We start from the raw sequence: 24608 nt of genomic DNA, 5'->3' as shown, positions 1-24608 counted from the left end.
CTCCTTCACGGGGCGCAGCCCTGGTCGCGCTCCCTCACTCCCCACAAAATGGCGGCCGCGCTTCGCGCTTCTCTCTCCCTCGGCACCGCCGGCCGGTCCCGCCACATCGGTACACCCAAAGACTGTTGGGAGACGGGGGAGGCGGTAGCCGCGCTCCCCTCGGAGAAGTGGAACCCTCGAAAGGAGACGAGACGGGACGGGACGAAACAAGACGGCGCTAAACACAGCAGAGCGACAAGCACCTGGGCTCCTGCGAGCGATCGCTAGGGCAAGACGAGCGCGAGCCCGAGCGCGCTACTTCATTGGCTCTCGTTTCTCTGCCGCCCGCTGATTGGTGAAGAGTTCCCCCCACGCGCTCTCTCTTCCCTCCTATTGGGTCCCGCTTCCCGCTCAACTCCCGTTTGCTCGCCGCCGGCGCGATGCTGCTCCCTGTGTTGGAGCGCCGCAGTCACCTCAGTGCAGGGATGGCGGCGGCGGGCGGGCGTTGCAGCTCTGAGGCGGGGCAGGCCTCGGCGCTGGGCGGCGCCGGCGACACCTCCCTCCTCAGCAGCGCCACAACGTGGCCCTTGAAGCGCTACGGCCGCTTCCTACCCCCGACGGACGGCGACGATGAAGGGCAAAACACCTCCTCTTGGAAGGTGACGGGCGGCGCGGGGGGGCCTGGCTGCTTGGGTGTGCTGTAACTGGCTCCAGTGGGGTCTAGGAGGCCGCTGTGTAGCAAGCAGTAACAAATGCGGCCTTGCAGGTATATTTTTGCAAGTCTAGAGCTAATCGGGAGAGATTTTGCCTCATACGCTATTAGAGTAAACACAGCAATGATATGACAGGTAGTGGCCTTTTTTTTTTTTTTAAATACTCCTTCCTTCAGCAGTGACCTGTGGTATTAAAAACTATAGATCAAGTTGGAAGAGTCCGGATGGTTGTTTAAAGTAGTTAAATCTTTATATGGAGGTACAGTTAGTAAAAAAAGTCATAAATGTACCTTCTGTCTGTGGGAGTGAAGGGCAAGTTGTATTACTGAGAGGTAAATTATACACTTGACTTGTAGCACTGACCTTCAAAACCTCTTGTTTTGCACTAGAAATGGAAAATGCAGATTTTGTGCTTACAGGGCTAGATTTTTATTTTGTCTATCTTTTTAAAGGTTTTTGAATCAAATGAAGAGTCAGGCCATCTTATCCTTACCATTGTTGTATCTGGCCATTTCTTTATTTCCCAGGGGCGAACAGTACTGGTAAGTTTCTCGTGTATAAGGAACATTTCTCCATTCGCGTTAGCATCAGGATTAACTTCGTTTCCCTTCTCAGCTTCATGTTCTCTCCCACTGAAAGAAAACTGACAATTTTATTTTGCTCATGGTAATTCCCATGTGCTGCTTTCTCTCTGCGTTTTATCAGAATAATACTAAATGTATTATTTCATACTGAGGAACAGTGTCTCTTCTGCGGCTCTAAAAATCTAGATTAAGATGTAATGCTAAGTGCTACTGGTGTTGAAGGATTCGCATTTGGGTTTTTTTCATGATTCTTCTGCCTAAGAAAACAGAGAAAACACACTGTTAAGAAATAGGTAAGTACGTAACTATTAGTCCCTATGAGGTTTGCTGTATGATCCAGCTAGTTTCTTGCCAATGACCTGTTAGTGTTTTGATTTTGATAATTTGGTTTATCAAAGGGTATGGGGGTTTTTTCTATGTTGGGTAATGTGATCTAACATACCTGTTTATATTCATGGAGACAAAATAACAACTTCAGCCTTATGTCAGCTGATTTTCCTGTAGCTTGTACTTAAGCATGACCAGCTACTAAACTAAGCATTTCACAGTGACACCGAAGGTTAACTCCATCTAGAAGAAGTTGGTTTGATGCTCATGACAGAGAAGGCCTGTGCTGGAAAGTGGAATCAAGTGTATTCAGTGCATATCGCTGGTACTCAGTGATGATAACAAGTAGAAATTGGCTGATAAATATATTGGAAAGCTATTACAAGCCACTGGAAGATGCTTCAGTATTAAAATAACAAAGACTTTTTTTTATTACTGAATACATAAGAGAGTATGTTGTTGCTTTAAATATGTATAAGCTTACAAATTAGTTTTTCCTGTGCCTCTTAAAGTCTTAAGCTTACAGAAATATCTCCTAAGTATAGGGAAGAACCAACAAACCCTTGAATGTTTTTGGCCTGTGAGTTTGTTACGAGTATTGAATAGATAATGAATGAGCTAACAGAGAGCTGTCAGTCTGCATATCCCTCATACAAGACATATTTGGCTCACGTATTTTGTGAGGACAAGTTGAATGTTTTTGGACAAGGTAAAAATGGGACATGGAAAGTATTTCAGCAGTAGCACTGAATAAGAAAAAGGAATGGAGTAATTGAAAGTCCAGATAGGTAAAAAAAACCCAAAACAAACCCAAAAGCAACAAACCTGCCACTGAAGTGACACTTGCTGTCATCTCTTGCCAAATTCTGCTTGCAGTGAATCAGTGTAGAATGCACCTCTCCTGGGGCTGGTCCTGTTTTCAGTATCCCAATGAGACAGCTGTAACTGTTTAGTAACTAGTAGACTCATATTACTTTCTAGAATGTCCTTGAAATAACCACATAAAGGCTAACTGAAAGTAAGTTTTAGTAACTAACTAAAGAGCAAAACAAGGCACAGACAAAAGCTGTAGCCCTTCAAAGACTGTGTCTGGCAAAGACTGAATCTGGCAAGTAACAATGGGCAGATAAAAGCATGCTGTCGTAAGGGATGAGTGCAAGAAGTAGAAGAAAAGCTTTATAAAGACTTGGCTGAGAAAAGCACTTTCTTGTAGCTCTTGGATTTAGTGGCTAGTGAAGCTTTCAGGCAGCTGCCTTGCTTGAAATGCCAGATGAGGAATTTCTGAGATCTATCAGGTCTGTTTCAGCTTCGAAGAGACACTAAAGTATCTCAGTAACGATCACAGCCTAAGAATAGTGCAGAATCGAGGTGGAACAGACATGCTTGGTAAATGTGACCAATATCTAATACTGACAGTTTACAAGAAAAAAAAAATGTTGTTTTTTTTCTTTTAAAAAAAATTATTTTGGCAATGCTTCTATACCAACCTTAAGGCCAACACTAACAACATTTTATTAAGTTTTAGAGAAAAGGTATACAAAACTGGTGTCATATGCATTTTAAAACCTGTCAATTCCTTTGGGTGCACTTCTTGCAGTGCATGTAACCGGGATCATGCTGCAAATGTGTTCTGTGCATACAGAACTAACCTAGTGTGAAATGCATTGGTACAACATGCCCTATGCCTATTTATATTTCTCAGAGATTGGAGCAGTTGCAGTCCTCCCACCGTTCCTCTTAAACATACTTGACTCACTAAAAAACCTAGAAAATACCCAATTCACGAGTTCTGAACGTCAGCAGGCGTCTTCGGAACTGCGTTAGGTTTCTTGTTTACGAGGGATTTGGTCCAGCACATCTGGCTTAGCTTTACTGCTTAGGCCTGTTCCTTAAGCACGTGCCCTCCCAGAAATGAGTTCCTTTTCCCAACACTATGCAAGACTGATATGCAGTGATAAAATTCTTCTTCCTGGGACAATCCCAATGTACAGGTATCTTTTCAGTCTTTGAAGAACACTGTGGAATCTCTGTAAGTAAAGCAGCCAGTGTCATCAAACAGAAGGGTGATGCAGCAGGGTTGTGCTGAAAAAGACAGCACAGGCAGTGATGCTGTTAGCCAGTAGCTGATAACAGCATTAATATCAAAGTAAGTATGACCGTTGCTGGATCTCTGAATGGTTTTCTTCAAGTAGCCGGCAGGGACATTAGAAACTTAGTATCATTGCCATCAAACTGCCCAAGGGCAGTTTGCACCATAGTCTTTGGACAGAAATCTTCTAAGACTTGTTGAAAACAGGACCTGGACAGCAGGAGCACCTTACAATGCAGTAGACTCAAAGCAGGCCAGAACTGCACAGGCCACTGGTGGAAATTTTGCAAACTCCTTATTGAGATGCTGTATGACAAACAAGTTGCAATACTGTGCGCTCTATGTTATAGCTGTAGAAATAATCAGACTGTAGAAATGGTTAATCTCACTGGTTTTATCTCCCTCTAGTCTCTGGCTCTCAGGAGTTGTCAGAAACCCGTCACAATATTTAAACAGGCTTTGCACGACTACGTACGTATAGTTCTCTTGAATCTGTTACAGACCAAATCGTCTCACTGGGGGTCCATTACAATGGACATTTTGTCATGGAGGATAATGCGTAAGTTTCTGCTCCAGAGGGAATGTATCAAGTTTGATAGAATGCTGCAATTGTTGGAATGATTCCGCTTGTGTTTTTACTGTGTATGCTCATTTCTACTTGCTGGCCTGGGCTACTGAGTATTTCCTTTTTATTGCCAAGGACTTCTCCAACACATACGTGCTGCCTTACTCACTTGCATTGAAATTCCTTGTGCTCTACTTACAGCAGGACAAGGACACTATTTCCTTCTCAACTTCAATAACTATATCGCATTTTTGTAATTCTTCCATGGATGAATAATAAAGGGATTTATTTCCCCTCTAACAAACAGTAATCCAAAGTCACAGACTGAAAAGTGTGAACTTCTAGACTTTGGCTGTTTCTGTATTTCACATAGTACTTTTCTTTGTTCATTCTTCTGTGGTGAACAGTGCTGTTAACTGAACTAATGCTTGCCTGACCTTGGTGCTGATCAGCTTTATGGTTAGTTTTCGCTAAACTAACCTCGGTTGGCCGACATGCTAGTGATAGCTCCCAGTGTTTGTTCTCTTAGCGACCATAGGTCCAAGTACCCTTTTTTTTGGATGAAGGCATAATTTTGTTGCATTGCTTAGTGATTCTTTCATCAAACTTTTTCATGTCAAGTGATGATTTCTGAAATCCTAAAATGGAACTATTTTCTGTAACATACTCTCCTGTCAGTGTAAGAATAAGAGGACATGGCTTTTGTGGGAGTTATTTACTTGGTGAATCCTCTTCTTTGGTGTCTACCTTTCATCTACATCCAATATTCACTACAACTCCATTTGCACAAAACTGAGGTGAAAGAATTGTGTAGAGATGGAAATCTTGTATTTCTTGATGGTTGGATTAACATGATCCATTCTAGGAAGGATATTCACATGTTCCTGACTTGGTTTCAAAATATTTTCTCTCTAATGGATGTATTTATGTATTCTCTTAGTCCTTTTTATTTTCTTAAAGCATGAGCATTAAGAAATCTTTTCTTTTCCTACCAAAGAATGGTAGCTATTTAGAGCCAAGTGAGACTATGACTCTTCTATGATCCGTTTCGAAGAACAATGTTTATAAAATAGCAATAAAACATTCACATATCCTAACAAATGATTTTTTTTTAATACATACAGAAGACTACAGAATTATTTTCATGAGCAATAAAATAGAATATTTAAAGAACTCCCTTCTAGCAGTCTTTTCACTAATGGAAGTTGAAATACTATTTTCTTGCCCAAAAAAATGCTACAATATATGCACTGAGTCTCGGCATCTGAGAGTGCTCCAGAACCTGTCATTAAAGTACTTCCATGCTACTATAACAAATAATCGTGGACATATTCAGTGTTTCCATCAGTTGCTCGAAAAAAACCAAATTATTTATTTTAATGGGTAAAGTTTTGGGGAATGGTTATGCGTTCAAGATCACTTTAAGTATTCTTTAATGACGCTGCCAGAGACATACTTGAAACTATCTTAACAAGGAAACAACTGCTTTCCTTTAAAAATACAACCTACTTCTTGTGATTCTAGCTAAATGGAATGAAGAGGAGGGTAAATGGAACTTCAGAGCATGGAACATAAAAATCCCTGATGTGTAATGCAAATCAAAGGGTGTTTTGACTTATTTTTATTTTAAACAAAGTTCTTCATTTGGAATTAAATTACATAACATATTTAGAGGACCTGTTTTTGCTGCAGTGTCGCCTAACAGATGCATATTTTACAGTAGAGAAATCTCATTCTTGCTTTTACTGTAGATAATGGAATTTTACAGGAATATCTCAACAGCATCTCTTATCAATTTCTGGCCATACTCTCAAGATACATCACATTCTGTTTACCACAACTCTTATTTCCTTCCCCTCCTTCAAATCAGCTCATCACGAAAATTATATTTTGCTGTTTTACTCAATGCAATTAATTCTGGTGCTAGAATTCTTAATAGCCTACAAACTAAACAAATTGAAATTGTGAAGAGGACTTATTTAATAGGATAAAATTAACCCGGAGTAACTGGTTTGTGACCTGATCTTTTAAAGTGTAGATTAAATGCCCTTAGTGCCCTCCTGGTCCCCTCATGACTTCTAATAAGCTAACAGTGCTTAGGATGCAGTAGATTCTAACTCATTAATTAGGCAAGCATTCAGCAGACGTTCTGATGTTCTTGATGCTCTCTTTGCAGTGCCTGAAACTTATGCACCAAATTTTTGCGATGATATTCACAACAGTGCTTTGGGTAGACGAAAGTCCCTGTGCAATAAATGAGGACATTTGACAGGAGCCTGCGGAAGTGAGGAGGTTGCTAATGCTGCTTAGTAGTAGTACATTGCAAAGCTAGAAAAAGACTTTTTTTTTTAATTACAGGTCCTATGATTGCTATTTGAAAGAGTAGAAGGAATCTTAGTTTTATTAACTTATTCAGTACCACAGTCGTGGTTCCAAAATTTCAATTTTAGTGTGCCTATTTCAACTTATGCTGTCTTGATGTGATAGTTTTGGACAGGCTGAATATCTTTCTGCTTTAGCTCCCCCATTTATGTTTGATATAATGATACATTCCTGTTGTATAATGATTGTGTACTGGTGATTGGCAGCAGTAAAGAGTTTTAAGGGCTTCTAATCTTTACTTTTCTCTTGCCTCAACTCTTCTAAACCCAACTATTAGAATAGTTTTTAAAGACTAGTGATGTCTATTAATGAAATGTATTAACTCTAAAGTTAGAGTTTAATCTATGGTATTGATCTAGGGAAGGACATATTTTGTATCAGGAATTAGAGAAGAAATTGCCTAACTTGCCTTACTAACGGGATGCCCTGAAGAGCTTTAGCCAGCTAAACCCCACAAGCATCCAGTTCACCTCTGTTGGTCCCTGGTCAAATGCCACTATTGTAGTTTAGCGAAAAAACCCAATTCAGGTTCTCACTGTGAAATATCAAGGTTTGTCCTGAGTTAGGGGCTTATCTTTGCTATTCACTCCTTCAAGGGGCTGTAGTTGGTACCTGTCTCGGGGAGCTCTTTCTAGAAAGCTGACATCTGGCAGCATGTGCTCCTGCACCCAACACTTTGGCAAAAGACATTTATCGGTTGCTGAGTCCCCTGGTCATGGTTGTCTCGAGGATGGCTGCGTGTGTCCGATATTTGCTACTTCATTTAGCTTTCCTGCATCTGTAGAGACAGAGGACCCGGTTTAATGAGTTCAGCCCTGATGTGTTCTTTTCCACAATCAAACAAGCTTAATAGCAAGATTTAAGATCCGTCTTCTACGAGATTGGGGGTAAAAAAAAAATTGCATGCAGAGCTTAACATCCTTTCATTCCTTATTCCAGTTAGCTTGCTGTCTGTCTGACTTGGTTTTGAGTTTTTTGGCCTTTCACCTGCTATTCTATATTATGCAGATCTTTTTGAGAGGCTAATGCTTACACCAAGATCTAAGTTATATACAGCCTGTGAAGCACATAGTTTATGCTGTGCTCTCATCTTCCCAAAGATGCTATACGTGACATATTGGATACCGACATGTAGCTTGGAAATTTTTGCAGGAACAACTTTCTGCTTCCCCCCACTCTACAAGTTGTCATGTCTGGGGATGATTTTTTTTTTTTTGTCATGCTGACACTCCTACTCTCGACTCAGTTTTCAAGACAGCTCATACTGCAGGAATAAAAACCAATGTATCTGGCCTTATTTAGATCTTTAAGATACACGTAAAGAAAATTTCTACTTATAGGTGTGTTACAAAATAATAATGAAGATTTGATTTGAATTGTGTTCAAAGTTTAATTCTCACAACTTCTAGTTTTAAGCTGGAATTACAATTTTATTCTACAGTCATTAATGAAAGGAACACTTCCACTTTTTAATAGAAGAAGCATTTTTTCAATTTAAAAAGTGTAAAATGGCAACACACATTTGCTTTTAGGAAGGCAATGAGTTACAAATTAATGTTTTTCAGATATACACAAGCATTTGATTTACAATCTATATGTCAAGTTTCAAGCAAACACTTGTGAACATGTTTTCCAACTAAAACCAAAAGTTTTCTGCAAGTGTCTCAGTTTTGTCTCTCCTTTAGTGTTCAGTGTAATACTTGAACATTATTTACATGCCTTTTCAGACTGTTTGCTCTCACATGCTTATTTTTACTGTCTCTTGAGATAATGTTTAATAGAAGTCTTATCAACTACAAGATTTCTATCATTGCAGACTTTTATCAGATGTATTAACCACATTGAGTGGATACCTGGAAATACTCCTGCCATTCCTTTGTTGCTGAATTAGTTGCTTCTGAGAATAACCAAGGTGTTAATCAGTATAAATGTTAAATAATAACCTTGCATATTAGAGGTCAGAAGAATCTTGGTATCTGTAACTTGGTAAATCACACAACATCTAGATAGTGAATATTCTTTCTGAAAAGATTTCTCACTGTACCTTACATCCTCAGAGTGGCGATCCTCAGAGCGGAGTTCTGGGTAGGATGACACAATAACAGGGCAGTGCCTCTCTCCGTCTGGGCAAAATGGCTGGTTGTTGAAGCCATCCTTACCGGTTTTGTGCAGCGTTGCACGAGTTTGCAGGTGGGGGGCTCAGAGCAGCAGAGCATCTTACCCTTCCCCAGAAAAGTGCTTTCCCAAATCTCTTCTTTCGCCCTGCAAAGGCACCACGAGGGGTATTGTGCTAAGTTTTGCTCCCTGATTGGGTCTTGGCAGCTTACCTTGGGAAAGGATGAGGATGGGATTAAGGAACTTTCACAGGTGCCTCCCTGGAAACAAGAGCATGGCCTCTGCAAGTAGATCGCTCTGTTTTCTGGGGAATTGTGTAAGGTGGTGCTGCCTAGCCTGAATCAGAGCGGTGCGAGCGGGATGTTGTCTGAGGCCTTTAGCTTTTCTCTTCTGCCATCTTCCTTCAGCTGTCAGACAGGACCACTCTGGCAGCTATGCACTGGGATATTAATTAATACAATAAAATTCCTTTGATCTCATGCTGAACTCATCATTTCTTGCAAATGCACATTCCCACTCTGTGGCATACCCAGCTGACTCCTTAATCCATTACATTATACAACAAATACATTCATTCTGAACTGTGAACTCTAAGAACAAACTGTTTTAATTGCTTTTCATGAACCTATTATAAGAGGCAGCCAAAACTGGAGAATGTGTGTCCGTGTGCATGGCATTCTGGGTTTTTGTTTGTCTTTCTTAATATTGGTTGTAATATAAAGGCAGAGTATATAACGTTTGTGGCAAAAAGAAAGTTTTTCTTCCTAAGCTATTGTTTACACATAGTTCAGCTTCATTTGAAAACATCTGTCTTGCCAGTGAGTGAATCCAAACTAGTTGATGCAAGCCAGCCTAGCCGAACTATTATACAAAGAACATTTCTTAAATATTTATTATTTTTTAGCTAAGATAGGGTTGCCTAAAGACCGTGCAAATCCAACATAAAATGGATAATCTGTTCCTGTGTTCATATGTTGCTTAGTACCATAGGGTTTCTAGATGATACAATAATAAAAATATTCATAAATAATATGCAGTACCTTCCAACAGAGATCATAGGCCTCATTATCCAGCAGCTTTGTGAATGCTGAAATGTAAAATGAGAACAAAAGTATTTCCCAGTTAATGACAGACTAGATGGCTGTAAGGCTAGACCAGTGTTATTGGCTCCTCTGCCTCATTAAGGTGTGGTCGTGTCTTGCCTGCTTCCAAAATATTTGGGAAGTGCCTTGCTTTTTCTGCTTCAGCTTAATTCTTCTCAGGGTCCTCCCTCTGAGAGACTTAGATTTTTGCCAGAGATGTATGAAACTCTTTTCCTTTAATACAGCATTCTTACAATTATGACCCTGAAGAATGACAGAAGGAGTATATGCACGATTGAAGGTTAATGATCCAACTTAGAAAAGCGCTGCCATTTTTATCTTCAAATTGTAAACATTGGAGGTCTTGTGTTCCTGCCCAGTTTTTTTGTCTGTGTTCCCGGTTAATCTTACGCTGCTGTCTGCCTTTGTTCATGCCCAATACTGCTCAGCAACGCCCGACTCTAAACATAAAGCAGGTATGGATGGTGTCTGCTCAGGGGGAACAGTGACCACAGCTGCTTTTTCTCTGTATTTCTGTTGGTGTGGTGGCAGCAGTCTGGTGGGACTACTACTTTTTTCTTTGTCAGTGCATATGTCCAGAGCAGATTTAGCCTTAATTCATTATCTCTGGAAAAGCACAATCTCAGTATATTGCCACGCAGTTTCCAGGATCTACCCTGTGCCTAGCTCCTGGATGTTGGCAGTGACCCTCTCAACTTCGAGTGATGAAACAAGGGACAGCTTTATTGTGGTCCTCCTTGTTGTTGCTCTGAATTCATTTACCTAACTTCATTCATGCAGATTCATAACTGTCTCGTTGGCAAAAGAGAGAATTGTCATTGTTAAGGAGAATCTCATTTTGTCTTACTTTAGGCAGCCTGTAACCTACTTACAGGCAATACAGTCTGCTGACTGAGGTAACATGGAAAAGCCATGAGGAACCCAACAGAAGCCAAAATTTGGCTTATTTGCTGCTTAGAATTGAGGAAAATCTAGAGGATCCTGACTGTAATGACAATTACCGATGTTAACAATTCAACGATGAAGTTCAGTCTGAGTAGTTCTGCAAACCTGAGTCTGTCTAAAACATGCCCCTGCCTTTTCCAGGTAGCTTGCTTGTGCCAAATCAGCTCTCATATCACTCAAGTACCGCACCAAGTTTTCCTATCTGGTTTAGCTATTCTTACTTACTTATTTCCATTTGGCAATATACAGTCAACCAAAGGTGCAAGAGGAAAGGATATACTTTCTGCTTTGTTCTTCAATTAATTACACTTGAAGTAAATTACATTTCAGTAAATTAAAGTTTTGGTTTGGAGTTGAATAATTAGGAGTATATAAATCAAAATTCCAAATGCTGGTTTTTTCCCAGCATTCTTTACCTCAGAAGGTAAAGAATTTACCTTCTTAAGCTTTGTAAAGTAAAGGTAAATCTACCTTTACATATAAAAGGATGACAACCTAGGAAATTTTCAATGAAATAGTTGGTAGGAAAGTGAAACATTGGCTGCCTTTGATTTCTTTGAAAACAGTTACTATTTTAAGAAGACAACATTTGTTCTACCTAAGTCTTCCAGTGAAAGGAAAAACACTATAAAAATAGACTTAATATGGGAACAGCTATATTTAAACAAACACATTTGGTTTGTATCAGAAACAGTATTTGAAATGAACTGAGTAAGCACAAGTGGCCACAAGCTAGAGTGGCCTAGTGAAAGAATGGGGCATTAGAATTACTTCAGTAACGGCATTTTTTGGTGCTTGCTGGTGCTACTGGAGGAAGACCAAGTAGCAGCGGAGAAATTCCCTATGGCAGGAAGCACTAAGCACGTAAGCACGAGCAGCCGTCATACTCCAATGCAATTTCCTACACTGGTTGGTTGTCCAGGACTCAGCCTGGCTGCTTATCCAGAGTGGGCAGTTCTGAATTGGCCCATGTGCCTTGAGAAGGTATGGATATCGCCCTCAAGGTAACCAAGTTAAAAGATGTCAACGTTTACAGCTTTAAATGAGGGAAGTAAGTCCTTGTGCTGAGATGAAATTCACCTGATTGTGAAGGTAAGATCATAATAAACACATTAGTTTGTGTTTATTCAACAAAAATAAACACACTTGGTTTACTACATTTTGATTATTTGTATAAACATCAAGAATACAGTTTTCTGAAAGGGACAGTTTAAAATATGAGCTTTTGCTTTGTGTATTCTAGTTCTACATGTCCAGTCTTTCCCTGTTCTGATTTGAGAGCATACCCCCACCCGTTCAAACTCTTGCACTGTGTATGCTTTCTGGAACTACTTGTTTCCCCTTCTTGAATGGGACTGCAGGGTTGTACCTCACTCCTCTAACTTTGATTCTGATTTTCTTGCTTCCTTCCTTAGTAGATCCCTTTTAGCAACTATGGCAGCAGGAGCACAGCAGAAGCTGATAAGCATTGTAGATGCGTGTCACTCCACGTCTCCTCTAAAGTACTTCTCGTGTACACAAAACAAATCTGCATTTTTATATTTTGTACAGCCATGTATTAAGACCTCGTTGCAATGCATATGCACAATTAATGCTGATTTTTCCTGTGGCAGATGCTGCTCTCTATTTCCATGATGCTGGCGTGACTGAAATTCTTGACTTTTGACATAACTTCCTGCTGGGCACAATCGCTAGCTTAACTTGCTGATGCTTTTCCATTCTCAGCATTAAACAATATTTTGGGACCAAACTTTGCACAGCCATAAACATCTTTAGCCAAATTCAAAGCAATATATTCTACAGTGCAATTAAAAATATGACCCATGAAATGCTACTGATTATTCTAGAAACATTCTAACAGTGCTGCGTTCTTTTCTTACCTACTAATCTCAGCTCATTCCTCAGGCTTTCTGCTCAATACCTCCCAACTGTAGTGTCCTCTTACCAAGCTCTCCTTGGGCAGGTCTCTCAGAAGAGGCTAAAACTGCACACCCCAGAGGCAGGGGTGCTAAAATGCCAGGTGTACAGAGGAGCAAGGGTATTTCACAGGCTTCCTTTACCGTGTCGGGCACAAACTCGGACTGTGTGACAAACTGAGCTTCTTTGGAGACTTCCTACTATTTGACATCAGAGTGGATTTTGTCTGTGTAGAAGAAGGGTGCCTTCACGCTAGACGCAGCCTCCTGCTCCACTGCTTCAGCAGTCTAATTACATCATATAGTATGGCTGGAGAACACTGACTTACCAAGGTGTTCTTTTCTGTTGCAAGGTCTATCATTTGCAGTTTGTCCCTTTTAAGAATCCAGATTCCTTCACTAATTCCTGTAAGAGTAGAGGATAGCTTGGTACCTCCCATCAGTCACAGAGGTCTTCTCTTCTTTTGACCTTGAGGCCTTTCACACCTTAGCAAGTCCTACCTTGAGGCATTTTGAGTGCACTCAGTGCAAACATACATGCTGCGAGTGGCCCATCTTACCTGCTGTCAGCACCTGCTTTTACAGTGCAGAGGGAAATTCTTCTCTCCCTCTGGCCTCAAATCTTTTGGGAATGATACTTGTGTGCTGTCTTAGCATTTTGGAGTCTATCATAGCAGGTGTCTGAGATCCCGTTTGCCTTTGGTTCAACTCTGCAATGCTTGCTAGACATTCCTCTCATAAAAGTTCAGTTAAAAATCTACATGCCATTACTGTGAGACTTTAAAGCCAGTGCCAGTACACTAAAAGAGCAGTGTCTTACTGAGGTGACTTCTTGTACCAAAATAGAATGGCAGATGGTTTCCCAGCCTGGACCTGCGTAAGATGGATAGTAACTCTGGCAAAAACTCACTGCTGGCAGTCCAGGATGGACATGACTTGTGGTTCTTGACCCTTAGGACACCTATGAAAAGCAGCCTGTGTGAAAATTCATGATCGTTGAAAGCATTACGAGTTCAGATAAAACAGTTAAGTAATTTCCTCCCTGCCCTTAAATTTGTTTGGGTTTTTTCGCCCCCTAGATTTTGCTAACTACTATGTGGCAGTCTGTGGGAAGTGCCTTGGGAGACACACTCCATCACCTCTTTTATTACTCCTCGCAATTTTTATATGATGTTTTCAGCTTCCTGGGGTATTTTTACAGAATGCTGAGCAGTCTGTCTTCTCTGAAGAGACTGACAGTTAATGCAACTGGAGTATAAAAATGTCTTTATCAAGTTATCAAAGCTGCTTCTTGTTTACCTGAATTCCATCTGGAGAAAATGCATCTTTGAGCCTTAGATAAACCAACTGCTGACCCGTTCTTCAGGTTTGCCTGCCCTCTGCTGCCCTCTCGGGCAACTTTGTGGGACACAAGAATTTAAAGCTCTCTGTTGCAGCTGTTTTATTATGCATTTCATAGAGGCTTCCATAACGTGCACAAATACAAATGTAAAATAAATATGGAAATTAGAATGTACCCTGACATAGTGTTGTTACTGGAGCTACAGATTGAGATTTAATTCCCGGTGCGGTAAAAATTACATATTGGCAATCGTTTGACAGATACAAAAGTTGCATGTATACAGATGACTAATCTTCATTAGAGATTAAATTACATCACATAAGTGTACTTCTGAGTGTTGCATGTTTGCTGTGCAAGTGGTTTGTGTTCTGCTTTATTTCAGGAAGGCTTTTCATTAATTGATTCCCACAAGTGGTTAAAAATAGTAAGAAGAGCAGACTGCCTGCTGCTCTGCGCACAGTCAAAGGTAACTTGAGTTGCTTTTTGTATTTCTAATAGCTAACGGAATTCTGTATAAGATTTCTTAATATTGGATAAACTAAACCAGAAGTTCTGAGATACTGTAAATTGTCTACATAAATTAAAGTGTGTTTTGTTGTTTGTTGTTTTTTTTTTTTTTTAACTCTAGCTACTAAGCAAGAATGGATTGAATCATCTTAATGTCTTTCGTAACTGCTAATACTTAGGTCTTTTAGACTGCTTTCTCAGAGTCAGCTACTAACACAGCTAGACCAGTATTTATTTTACAATCTCTCTGCCACTGCTAACAATTAAGAAGATGAAACTATTCTCTTACATGTACAGGAGTGTGCTGCTTCTGAGTCATACTGCACTTTGGCAAACGAGGTATCCAAACAAACAATTATTTAGCCATTTTCTGGCCCCTGGCACAGTAGTAGCAGGCTGGTGATTCCGACATTTGGTATGCAAGGCAATGAAAGGCACCTAGATTTCTGATCTTCCCCTCAGATCTCATGAAAAGTGGTTGGTTAGCCTTTAAGTAATTAAACAGCACTTGCTTGCTATCAACTTATGTATAAATCTCCATTTTCCTGGTTTTTAGATGAACTCTGAGAAGTTTCTTCTTCATCTACACTGAGCACTCACCAGGTTTTCCAGAAGCAAAGCCCGTTTCAGAATGAGAAGAGCTCTCCCTTCTCCCCTTATAGTTTCTAGGCTTTGTTGTTTCAGCAGAAACAGCTTCCTCTCGTGTAACTATCTCTACTTGACAAGAGAATTCCTCTCTAAGTTAGAAACAGGAAATCTGGAAAAAGATTGAGCCCCTTGTTCAGTAGCTGCAAGAGACCAGTTTTAACTCTTTGCCCCGTTCACGGAAACTATTAAGGTATAAAAACATCTCAAGTGTTCCAAGATGTTCTGGCATTCTCCCCTGACAGGAACTCTGGTACAGGCTGGCTTATTGTAATTTCGGATAATAGCAATATCCAGAGTAGCTGGAAAGTGTAAAAATTCCTGTTTAGCTGTGTTTCGATCTTTTATCCGATTTCTTTTATGAAAGGCATGTAAGTATTTCTTTATAGGATGCTGCAACAATATAGGTTGCAGAAGGGGAAATGCCTTGCTAATTGCAAGGTAAAGGAGATGTGAGGCATGGTATATTTTGTTCAAATAGAAGGACTCATCTCGTTTCAGAATAAGCCTAGTCTTATGGTGCCACTAGGAAATGCATAACAAGTATCTTAAAATGTTTTAAATTCATGGGTTATGCTTGCCTGAAACCAAACCACCTTTGCTCTCTGATTTTTGTCAGATTCTTATAAAACGTGGAGTATCACTGAAGATGACTATCGAGCTGATGCAGGAATTAGTTCTCATGAATCAGTAGATCACCACTTTCCTTTACAGTTACTAGAACCAGTTCCCCAGCACAGTGCTAAGGGATTCTGCTGCATCTCACAAGAAACACAAAATCAACATCGCAATCACTTTGAGGCTTGAACAAAGCCCTGAGGGACAGTTCAGAAAAGGAGTATTGACATAGTCTTAAATTCATCTGGTGCATCTGAATGTTTGCTTACCATAAATTCACATGACTTAAAAGTGCATTTAGTGGCACTCCAGTGGTCCTGTCATACAGTTTCTCTACTTGATACCCTAACTTGTAGCTGAAGCGATCCCTTAAATGCTGTCAGTGTATCTGGCCACCATGCTAATCTTCAAACATATTTTTTAAAAAATTCAGGCAGCCAGCCACACCGCGTAAGGGGTTACGGCTCAACCTTGGTAGACCTAAGTAAGGAAAGAGTCAAGCAGAAGCCATTTAAGCAGAGGAACGCAAGCTAGGTTTTCAAAAACCAGTTCCTGTATCTGAGTGCACAGGGCAACTAAGGGGCATGGGCAGCTAAGTATTTCTGATTTACCTCGTGCTCCTTGTTCTCAGCCTTATTTCATTCCTTTACTGGTTTTAGTTATTTTATTTCTTTCCTACACTTGTTTTTGTTGCTGTATGTTACCTGCTTTCCAGTCTTAGAATAATCCATGTCAAAGAAACACAGAGGTTCATCACTGGGATCATGTACTGCCGAAGAAACTGAGTGAACATTAACTGATTGTTTTTTATAAGTCATTAATATTGCATTTATAGTGAAACTTACTCATTTCTTAAGAAATACGATTTTAATAGGGTGCTGTGGACTCCTAGCTAGCAGAAATCGTTCCTAAACTATATTTTGAGAAGCTTAGTGGTCATATACTTACAGGAACAAGACATGTAGAGAAGACGCCCGTCACAGATCGCTGTTGAAACTCAGTTGTACTAGTGGAAATCTTACTCGGTGAAGCACTCGAGTGTCTAATTCTGAAGCTGTCCGTACCTGCTGGATGAGCACTTGTGTCTTACACTTAGCTGAAACAAACAGCTGCGTGGCTGTGACTGCCCTTCATACGGCTCCATCTCTAGTAATCTGTTCTCTCACATTAGTCTTTGACTCTTGTATAAAAGCTTTTCTATATGAAACAATCAGTAAAAAGTAGCAAGACAAATGTTCTCTGTATTCTTGTAGTAGGTAATTTCCCTTCAGAGTGTTTTAATTGAGCTCACCTTCCCCAGCATGGGAAGACATGCACATTTGATGATCCAAGTGACCTCAAGGTTGTTCTAATACTTGAGCTCCCGTATGGTTCATGTGTTACTGCCCAGTACTCAGTTTAAGCTAAAATTTGACACATCTTAGCTGAATTTGAGTGCTTTCTCCTTCTATAAAGGAAAAAGGTTCAACTTATAAAGTCTATTGTTGTTTATAAACTCTAATCGTAAGTATTTAACATTCCTTGTGAAAAAGCAGAGGGCAACACAAATAGCTCAGACTGACAATGGATGTAGGAATAACTAAACCAAGCGTTCTTTGAAAGTCTCCTGAAGAAATTCTAGTTAAGATGCAAGTTACCTTTCTTTCATTTTAATGAGAACTCACCTGTCTGGCATATCCACAGATCACTTCTCAGTTACTTGAAAAGCTGACCCAGTTACATTGACATCTTCGTTCATTAGAGAAACTGTAACTGGCCACTGGGAAAAGGAGTGCTACAGTTTGAAATTTTTGACATTTTTTTTCCCCTTTACAAGCTTTTATGCTTACAGTGCCCTAAAAATCATTTTATGCAATAAAAGCATCTTAAAATAACATGCATGTAAACACACAGGCTGTCATGAAGAGCTGGCTCATCTTTCAGACAAAAATCTTTAAAGTGAAAGATGTCCTTGTATCCATGTGATCAGCAGTCTAGCAGCGTGTCTAGTTGTTAAAAAGAAATGGTTTTGACGTTGAAATCTCAGAAAGATGAAGACTCAAAATAAGTTTTCCTTGGACTGACCTAGCTTACTACTTTTCTAGTACTTCAGCTGTGTTTTAAATTCAAAATTTCAAGATCAAACTGAAAGTCCTATTAATTCACTCACGAAACAAGCGCATTCAATATGTATCTGCCTTACATCAGCTGAATGTGCTTAGGACAAGCTTATCGTGCACAACAGGCTCTTTAGCCCGCCATTTTCAAGGCAGTTTGCTGGACCTCATGTACTTAAAATTATTTTTATATCTGTACCGCATGGCAACCTAGACTGGAGGTCAAGTCCTATCCAGATTTTTTTAATTTTAAATCGTGAAATACTACTAAAAATGTAAAGTTATGCATTTGAGTTTCATGCACTCCTAATCAACCGTCTATTCAAGGAACAGCAGCATTCAGTTGCAGCGCCAAACTGAATTTGTACGTTTAGCTACGCACAGACAGACCAGGTAGATAGGTGAGGCTGGGTTTGATGGAGACAGGAACATGAATCCTAAACGGAACGTACGCTTCCCAGAACTTCCAGTTTAGATGCCAAAGTTAACTTCTACTTCCTTTAATTTCATTTTTTGTCATAAATAACTGTTCAGAGTTGGCATACCCTTCTAGGATACTACTTGCAGCAACAATAAGAACTTTATTTCCCTGCTATACATGTAAAAAAACTCTGTCACCATGGCAAGGTTTCTTCTCTTGGCTAGACCTTTAATTAGTTGACAAGTGGCCCTGCTCACTTACCATTTTCTTGGGTTTTTTTTAACTGATTTTTGTACGGCAAATCGTAGTCTTCTCGTTTAGCTGCTGGGAAAAATGAAGATACAGCAGGGAAAACTTGTTTCTTTGTTTTTAAGTTGGTGCAGGAATCCAAAAAATGTATCGCCTTCTTCCGAACTTTAACAAATAGGAATTTAATGAACTCAAAATAGTTTGGAGGGGATTCACAGTTCATTTAATTTCTCTTTGGTTTCTGAGCAGAATGAATGCCGCATGTTTCGTGTTCAGTTTGGTGGAGATTCAAAAGAACAGATGCTGGAACACTGCTGCTGTTGCGTTCAGAAACTTGCAGAGTATGTACCAGTTCACATAACTGATGAGCAAAGCCAGCAGCTCTACCACAGTCTCAGTCAGCTGGCTAATGGTGAAAATCAAGTGAAGGACACTGAACAAAATCCATCAGTGCTATATACAGTAAGTAAGCAAGAGCATACAGAAACAGAAAAATAATCAGCTAGCAGTGTTAGGTCTGTAAAAGACAGATTTTGCTTCTGAAGAAAGTTTCTTGCAGCTATGAGTCCATCTATATGAAATATGATTTGGGCAACCCAAAATTCAGTTTACATGCAGGGAAACCTAGTTAGTGAACAGGGCTAGCTGTTCAGGAAGTCGCCTGCTGAAGCTGGCTATCCTCTTCCCATTTTCTTAGCGTGCCTGGAAAAAAAGGCAACAGAACAGTGCCGAAAACAGTGGTTCTAGCTCCTCAAGCTTACTGTAATATACCTCAGAGCAATCTGATGCCTTTGTTTTGGCCTCCAGAAGGTCACTAATAACCAAAATAAATTAATATACACATTTTCTGTGATCACAGGAAGAATATTAGCAAGCGTGTGGAATGAGATTTATAGGTGGGGAACAGAGCTTTGCTCTGGGGTTTGAACTTTTCCTTAGCTAGGGAGCCTGGAAACGAAGGGAACGATTGATGCCAGGCTCAGGCAAACACAGGAAGTTACTAACCATTAAAAGAAACAGCCGCAAACGCTACAGCCAAGCGTTGTTTCCCAATTCCCAATGGGATCGTGGTACAGTTTGGGGAAGACTTCTATGGTTTCTGCTGAGGTTAATAAACGAGAATAGGGAGCAGAAGAGGAGAGCTGAATAATTACCAAAAAAACCCAACATCCACAATTTTATCAGTGTGGTTTTCAGCAAATGCTGCTGGGACCCACCTGGCAGACTTTCAAATATACACAGGGTCATGATCAGAGCCATTTAAGTAACCATGAGTTGTGTTCTTTTTTGCATTTACCTACTCCTGTTTTGCAGTATTAATAATTGTAAATAAGCAACTGTATCAATTTGAGCTGAACCTGACACATTTAATATGCTCTCTTGGGTATCCAGAGGATCACATTTACCAGTTCTAAAAAAACCATCCCTTGCAGCTAGCTTAGCCAGCATAGCTCTTGGGTATATGATAAAAATATCAGGACCAAGACTGCAGCCTCAAAAAGGAATGTCAAAGTTCTCAGCTATGTCACTGCCATGACAGGACTCTACTGGATGGTGGAATCACATTTTGTAGAGAATGTGCAGGGGGAAAAAAAAAAAAAAAAATACATTGCTAATTTGACTCTCACCATTTCCAGGAAGGCATATGGGAGACCTTCAACAGCTGATACTCAAGATTTATTGTTTGTTCTTTATGCAGATAACCTATACTTTGGGCTTTGCTCATTTCCCGATAGGCTAAAGCAAAGAATGAGAGATAAAGAAAGTATTTCATGACAGGATGCTATTGAACACCAACGACTGGCATTAATAACGCTCTTGCTCCAGAAGTTAAGACTGAAAACCTTGCTCAGAAAATAGAATTGACAACTTAAACCATCTTTTCAGTGATGTGACCCATGGGAAGGGAAGCGGCACAGCCTTTTTTAAAGTTACTTCCAGTAGGTAGTTTAAAAGTTCTCTTAGTTTAGACATGACAGTTTAACTGCAGGCCCATTATTTCCCATCTTTCATTTTTACAGACTTGAGCAGATGTGTATTAAAGTTCCATAAAAAGATGCCTTTTTACTGCATAAGGTAGCCGAGCACATTCTCTTCCCGTTATCTCTAAAAATGGAACCGCTCCCCTTCTTGCACATACCCACACTCAGCCTTTATTTGCATTTGCTGTTTTCTAGCCAGATGAGCCTCTACCAGATTCCTGCACAAGCCTTGGAGAAAGAAGATCTGTAACACAGTTAGCACAGGTAAAAAAAAAAAAAAAAACAAACAAACTAATATTTAGATCCTGTAACTGAATCTCTCGGGCAGAGAGAGGGCAAGATATCTTATGTGCCATAAACATCTGGTAAAAGTCTTCACCAAAAGTCAGGGTGCCATCATCTATACCAAAACCCAGGATCTTGTGATCTGGAGCTGGGAAGTAGGCTGCAAAGCCAGCTATGTCATGGTGTAATTACCCCATTTGCATGAGAGCAAAACAACTACCCAGAGGTCACATCCCAGTAAGCGACTTTGTCACTCTTTGACTGCAGGAATAACTTCTGCAGTCGTAGCTTAAGTCTGAAAATATCGATCATCCTCGGCCTGCAACAAAAACAATCCCATCATTCCCTTGACAGCTTAACTGAGAAGTCCAGGGTAAAGCCGTGTTCACTGTTGCTTGTTTACTGTGAATTTGGAACTGTAGGGAATCAGATGACCGAGGAGAAAACTCTCTTCTTTCCAGCCTCTGGTTTTGTGCAGTTGCTTCTACAGGTCTTTCTTACCCTTTTGCCATATTCATAGAATGATCAAGTCAACGTTTCCTCACACCAGCAGTACGAGGGACGATTCCTCTGCTCCCTATTGCCAATCTGTCCTCTCTTAAACCCAAAAAAGCCCTTTGGAGACCTCTATTTTCAGAAAGCAGAGCTCCCTGTACTCCCCTCTCAGGGGCCAGAGCGGTATTAACAGGCTGTGCTGTTTCATTCCCAACGGTTTTGTTACTGTCCTTGTACGATGCAGCGAGTGCGCATCAACAAGCCAGACTGATCAAACAAGGCGGTTTACTTTAGCAGCTGTGTTTTTCCTGACCCATCTCTGCTTTAAGAGGCAATACTAAGAAACATAAATTAACACCAACGTTATAAAAGAATTTATCTTCTAAAAACTGCTGGGTTTTGGTCCCTGTATAAGACGAATGCATGATACCTGCCTCTGACCAAAGCGCTCTGCTAGTGAGGCCTGCCTTTGCGGTACGCATTGATCCATCTCACTTGAATTACTTTAACAAATCCCCCATCACAAGACGACTCCTGGTTAGTAGTTTCCTACATCCTCCTCTACTTCTTGGTCACTGTAACATGACTGTGCTCTGAGCTGGGATCTCCCATGCCCTGGCCCACAGGCTTGCCATACAGTTTGCTCAGGGCTGAACTTCTTTTCCCCACTTAAACTTCAGACCTCCCCCTTTCAGCTGGGTCATTTCCCTGTTATTTCCCCCCAGTAACAGAACCATTCATCTTGATCCCCAGCTGCCTCTGTGCATCGCAATAAAATTTCACTCGAGCTGCTTCCGATTCTTGTAGGAACAGCAGCACGGAAAGCGCCCGGGCACCGGTCTGTTAAACTTCTGCATTTCTCCAGCATGTCTAATGGATGAGAGCAGCAGCGCCTCAACCTCAGGACATGACCTTGGGCACCTTCCACTCTGCTACCACTGGTTTTACACTGAAAAGCGACGCGATGCACATAGTTTGCCCACCACTGAGGGAAAAAGCTGGAGGAGGGGGTTAAATGGGCACAAAAAGGATGTTTTAACTCTTTAAAAAGCCCTGTAATTTACCTCTGAAAGGCATCTTGCTAAATTAAGAGCCTTGAACCGCATACTTGATTACCCTTACACAATTCAAACGGCAGCACACACACCTCACACAGGGTCCTTTTCTCTTACACAAAAGGGCTGTTCACGAGGAAGCCGTGTTACCCAGGAAATTGCCATTTCTGACTTAAATAATCGCAAAAGAATTTAAAGTTGCGTAAAAGCTAACTGGAATTGAAGCTAGGTATCACAGAAACAAAACACATTTGCATGCAGAAATCATATCTGATAAAAAGTATTTAAACAGCATTAATAACAAAGCAGATGCATCTTATTAAATCCTGAAAAATGTAGCTGCATTGTTAAAACATGCCTGTAACGTTACCTTTTACGTACAAAAATAGCGCAGCGCCTCTGGTTTTACTTTCGCAGTCTGTGCTGAAAAAGAAGTCTGAGCTCCCCCTCGTGTATCGGCATGCAGCCTGGCGCGCACAAGAGCTGGGGCCCTTCATCCGCTTGTGTCTTATGGATCAGAATTTCCCAGCTTTTGTGGAAGATGTGGAGAAGGAATTGAAAAAACTCACAGAAGGTTGAGAAACACCAACTGGAATATAAGCTCCAGGAGAGCCAGCACTTGGAGGACTCGAGCTTAAGTGCAATTAAATATTTGGGAGGGGAAAAAAAAAATAGTCTCGGGCATTTTTTTGTCAGTGTTTTATTTTTAAAAACAGGTGAATCCACTTTTTATACATCATTGCACTTCAACAAATACACAGAACACAAGTTCATGCATCTACAGTTACGCACATCATGAGAACCCTGTTAGGTCTAATTTCTACAATCTTTAAATCATGAGAAATTACAGTGTCAAACTAAGGAGTATAACTAGTTGCATAGAATATCACCATGCTGTAACATTTCATCATTTAAACAAATGAATGGAAAAAAAAAAAGAAAATTATAAAAGTGTGCCTGAATTGAATGTACAAGAATATGTTGAACACATCAGTGCAAAAGGATTTGAGAATTTACATGAGTTAACAAAACAAAACAAAAAAAAAAAATCACTGAAAAAGCAATCATATATATATATATATTTATAAACTGAAGTTTTGTTTTCAACTGCATTCCACCACGTCGAACCATTCCAGCTTTTGAAGTCTGATTACAGGACACTCTCTACATAGGTTAAGCCCTTAAGATAATTTCAATTTATATTACTTCTCTAAGTACCAGAACCAGTATAATTCTCTCTTCTTTCCGACATACAGTAAGGAATGAATATCAGCAGCTTAAAAATGAAACACAATTACTGTATTTTGGTTTTCCCCCTCTCCCCAAAATATAAATATATAATGTATATATTTTTTAAGTTTTGCTGTACTTTACAAAAAAAAGTATCACTAGATGGCAGCAGTGCGTTTTAGAGCTTTGCCAATTTTAAACAGCTACAGGAAGTAAAAAACGGCGCATGCGTGAACCGGCATACTAGTTCTAATGTTTAAATAGATGAAGGAGAAAAGGGAAAAAAAAAAAAAAAGGAAAAAAAAAAGCAACATTCACAGCACATCAAGACCAAAATAGTTTACACCTTCTACACTGAAGCATTATTGAAGTTTATCTGGCTAGGTCATCCTTACAGGAGAGGCTAAATAAGGCATGCTTTAGACAGTCATATTGTTGCTCACTTGAAAAGGAAAAAGAATAAAAAATAAAATAACTCAGACAGAACTGGAGTTCTAGAACCAAGAGTTCCAACCCTTAAATTTAGCAGGTCATATTGCCATCAGTCTCTCAGAAACTTAAAGCTCTAAAAAAGAAATGAGAAAAGGTGCTAGTCAATGCCCGGCAGCGTTCTCAACACCCCGTGCCGTAACGGCGTGCAATCAAAGCGCGTAACATCCGTCTCGGTCTTAAAAGAAGATAAAGGCTTCCCAACCAACCCAGGTTAGCTTCCAGATTTTAGCTGAATGAGGAAGGGTTTGGGGCTTTTTAAAGTTTTATTTACAATAGTAGTGATGGTGTAAGAGTTCAACAGCTACCGGATCGTTAAACTACCCCCGTATTTTATGGCAGAGATCTCCGGGTAGCCCCCGGTGCCCTGTGGAGCGCGGCAGGAAGGCTAGTGCCATCCTCCCGGCAGCCGGTGACCTTTTAAGATGTGGAACGAGTTGTATTTACGCACCCCAACCACTACAGAAAAAGGAGGA

At 40.3% G+C, this 24608-nt stretch overlaps 1 protein-coding gene across 1 annotated transcript; it reads left to right on the top strand.

Moving 5' to 3' along the window:
- The first annotated feature begins 221 nt into the window (after positions 1-221).
- Positions 222-24574, top strand: REC114 (REC114 meiotic recombination protein). The gene is made up of 6 exons (XM_082004883.1): positions 222-638; positions 1145-1234; positions 14443-14526; positions 18846-19019; positions 20774-20842; positions 22831-24574. Exons 1-6 carry the CDS (start codon positions 420-422, stop codon positions 22990-22992), a joined length of 798 nt encoding a protein of 265 aa, XP_081861009.1. The 5' UTR covers positions 222-419; the 3' UTR covers positions 22993-24574.
- The last annotated feature ends 34 nt before the right edge of the window (positions 24575-24608 follow it).

The sequence above is a fragment of the Phaethon aethereus genome (assembly GCF_964289735.1).
Source record: "Phaethon aethereus genome assembly, chromosome: 12".
Lineage (NCBI taxonomy): Eukaryota > Metazoa > Chordata > Aves > Phaethontiformes > Phaethontidae > Phaethon > Phaethon aethereus.
Note: the sequence above shows the minus strand (reverse complement) of the source record. Positions and strands in the feature narration are given on the sequence as shown.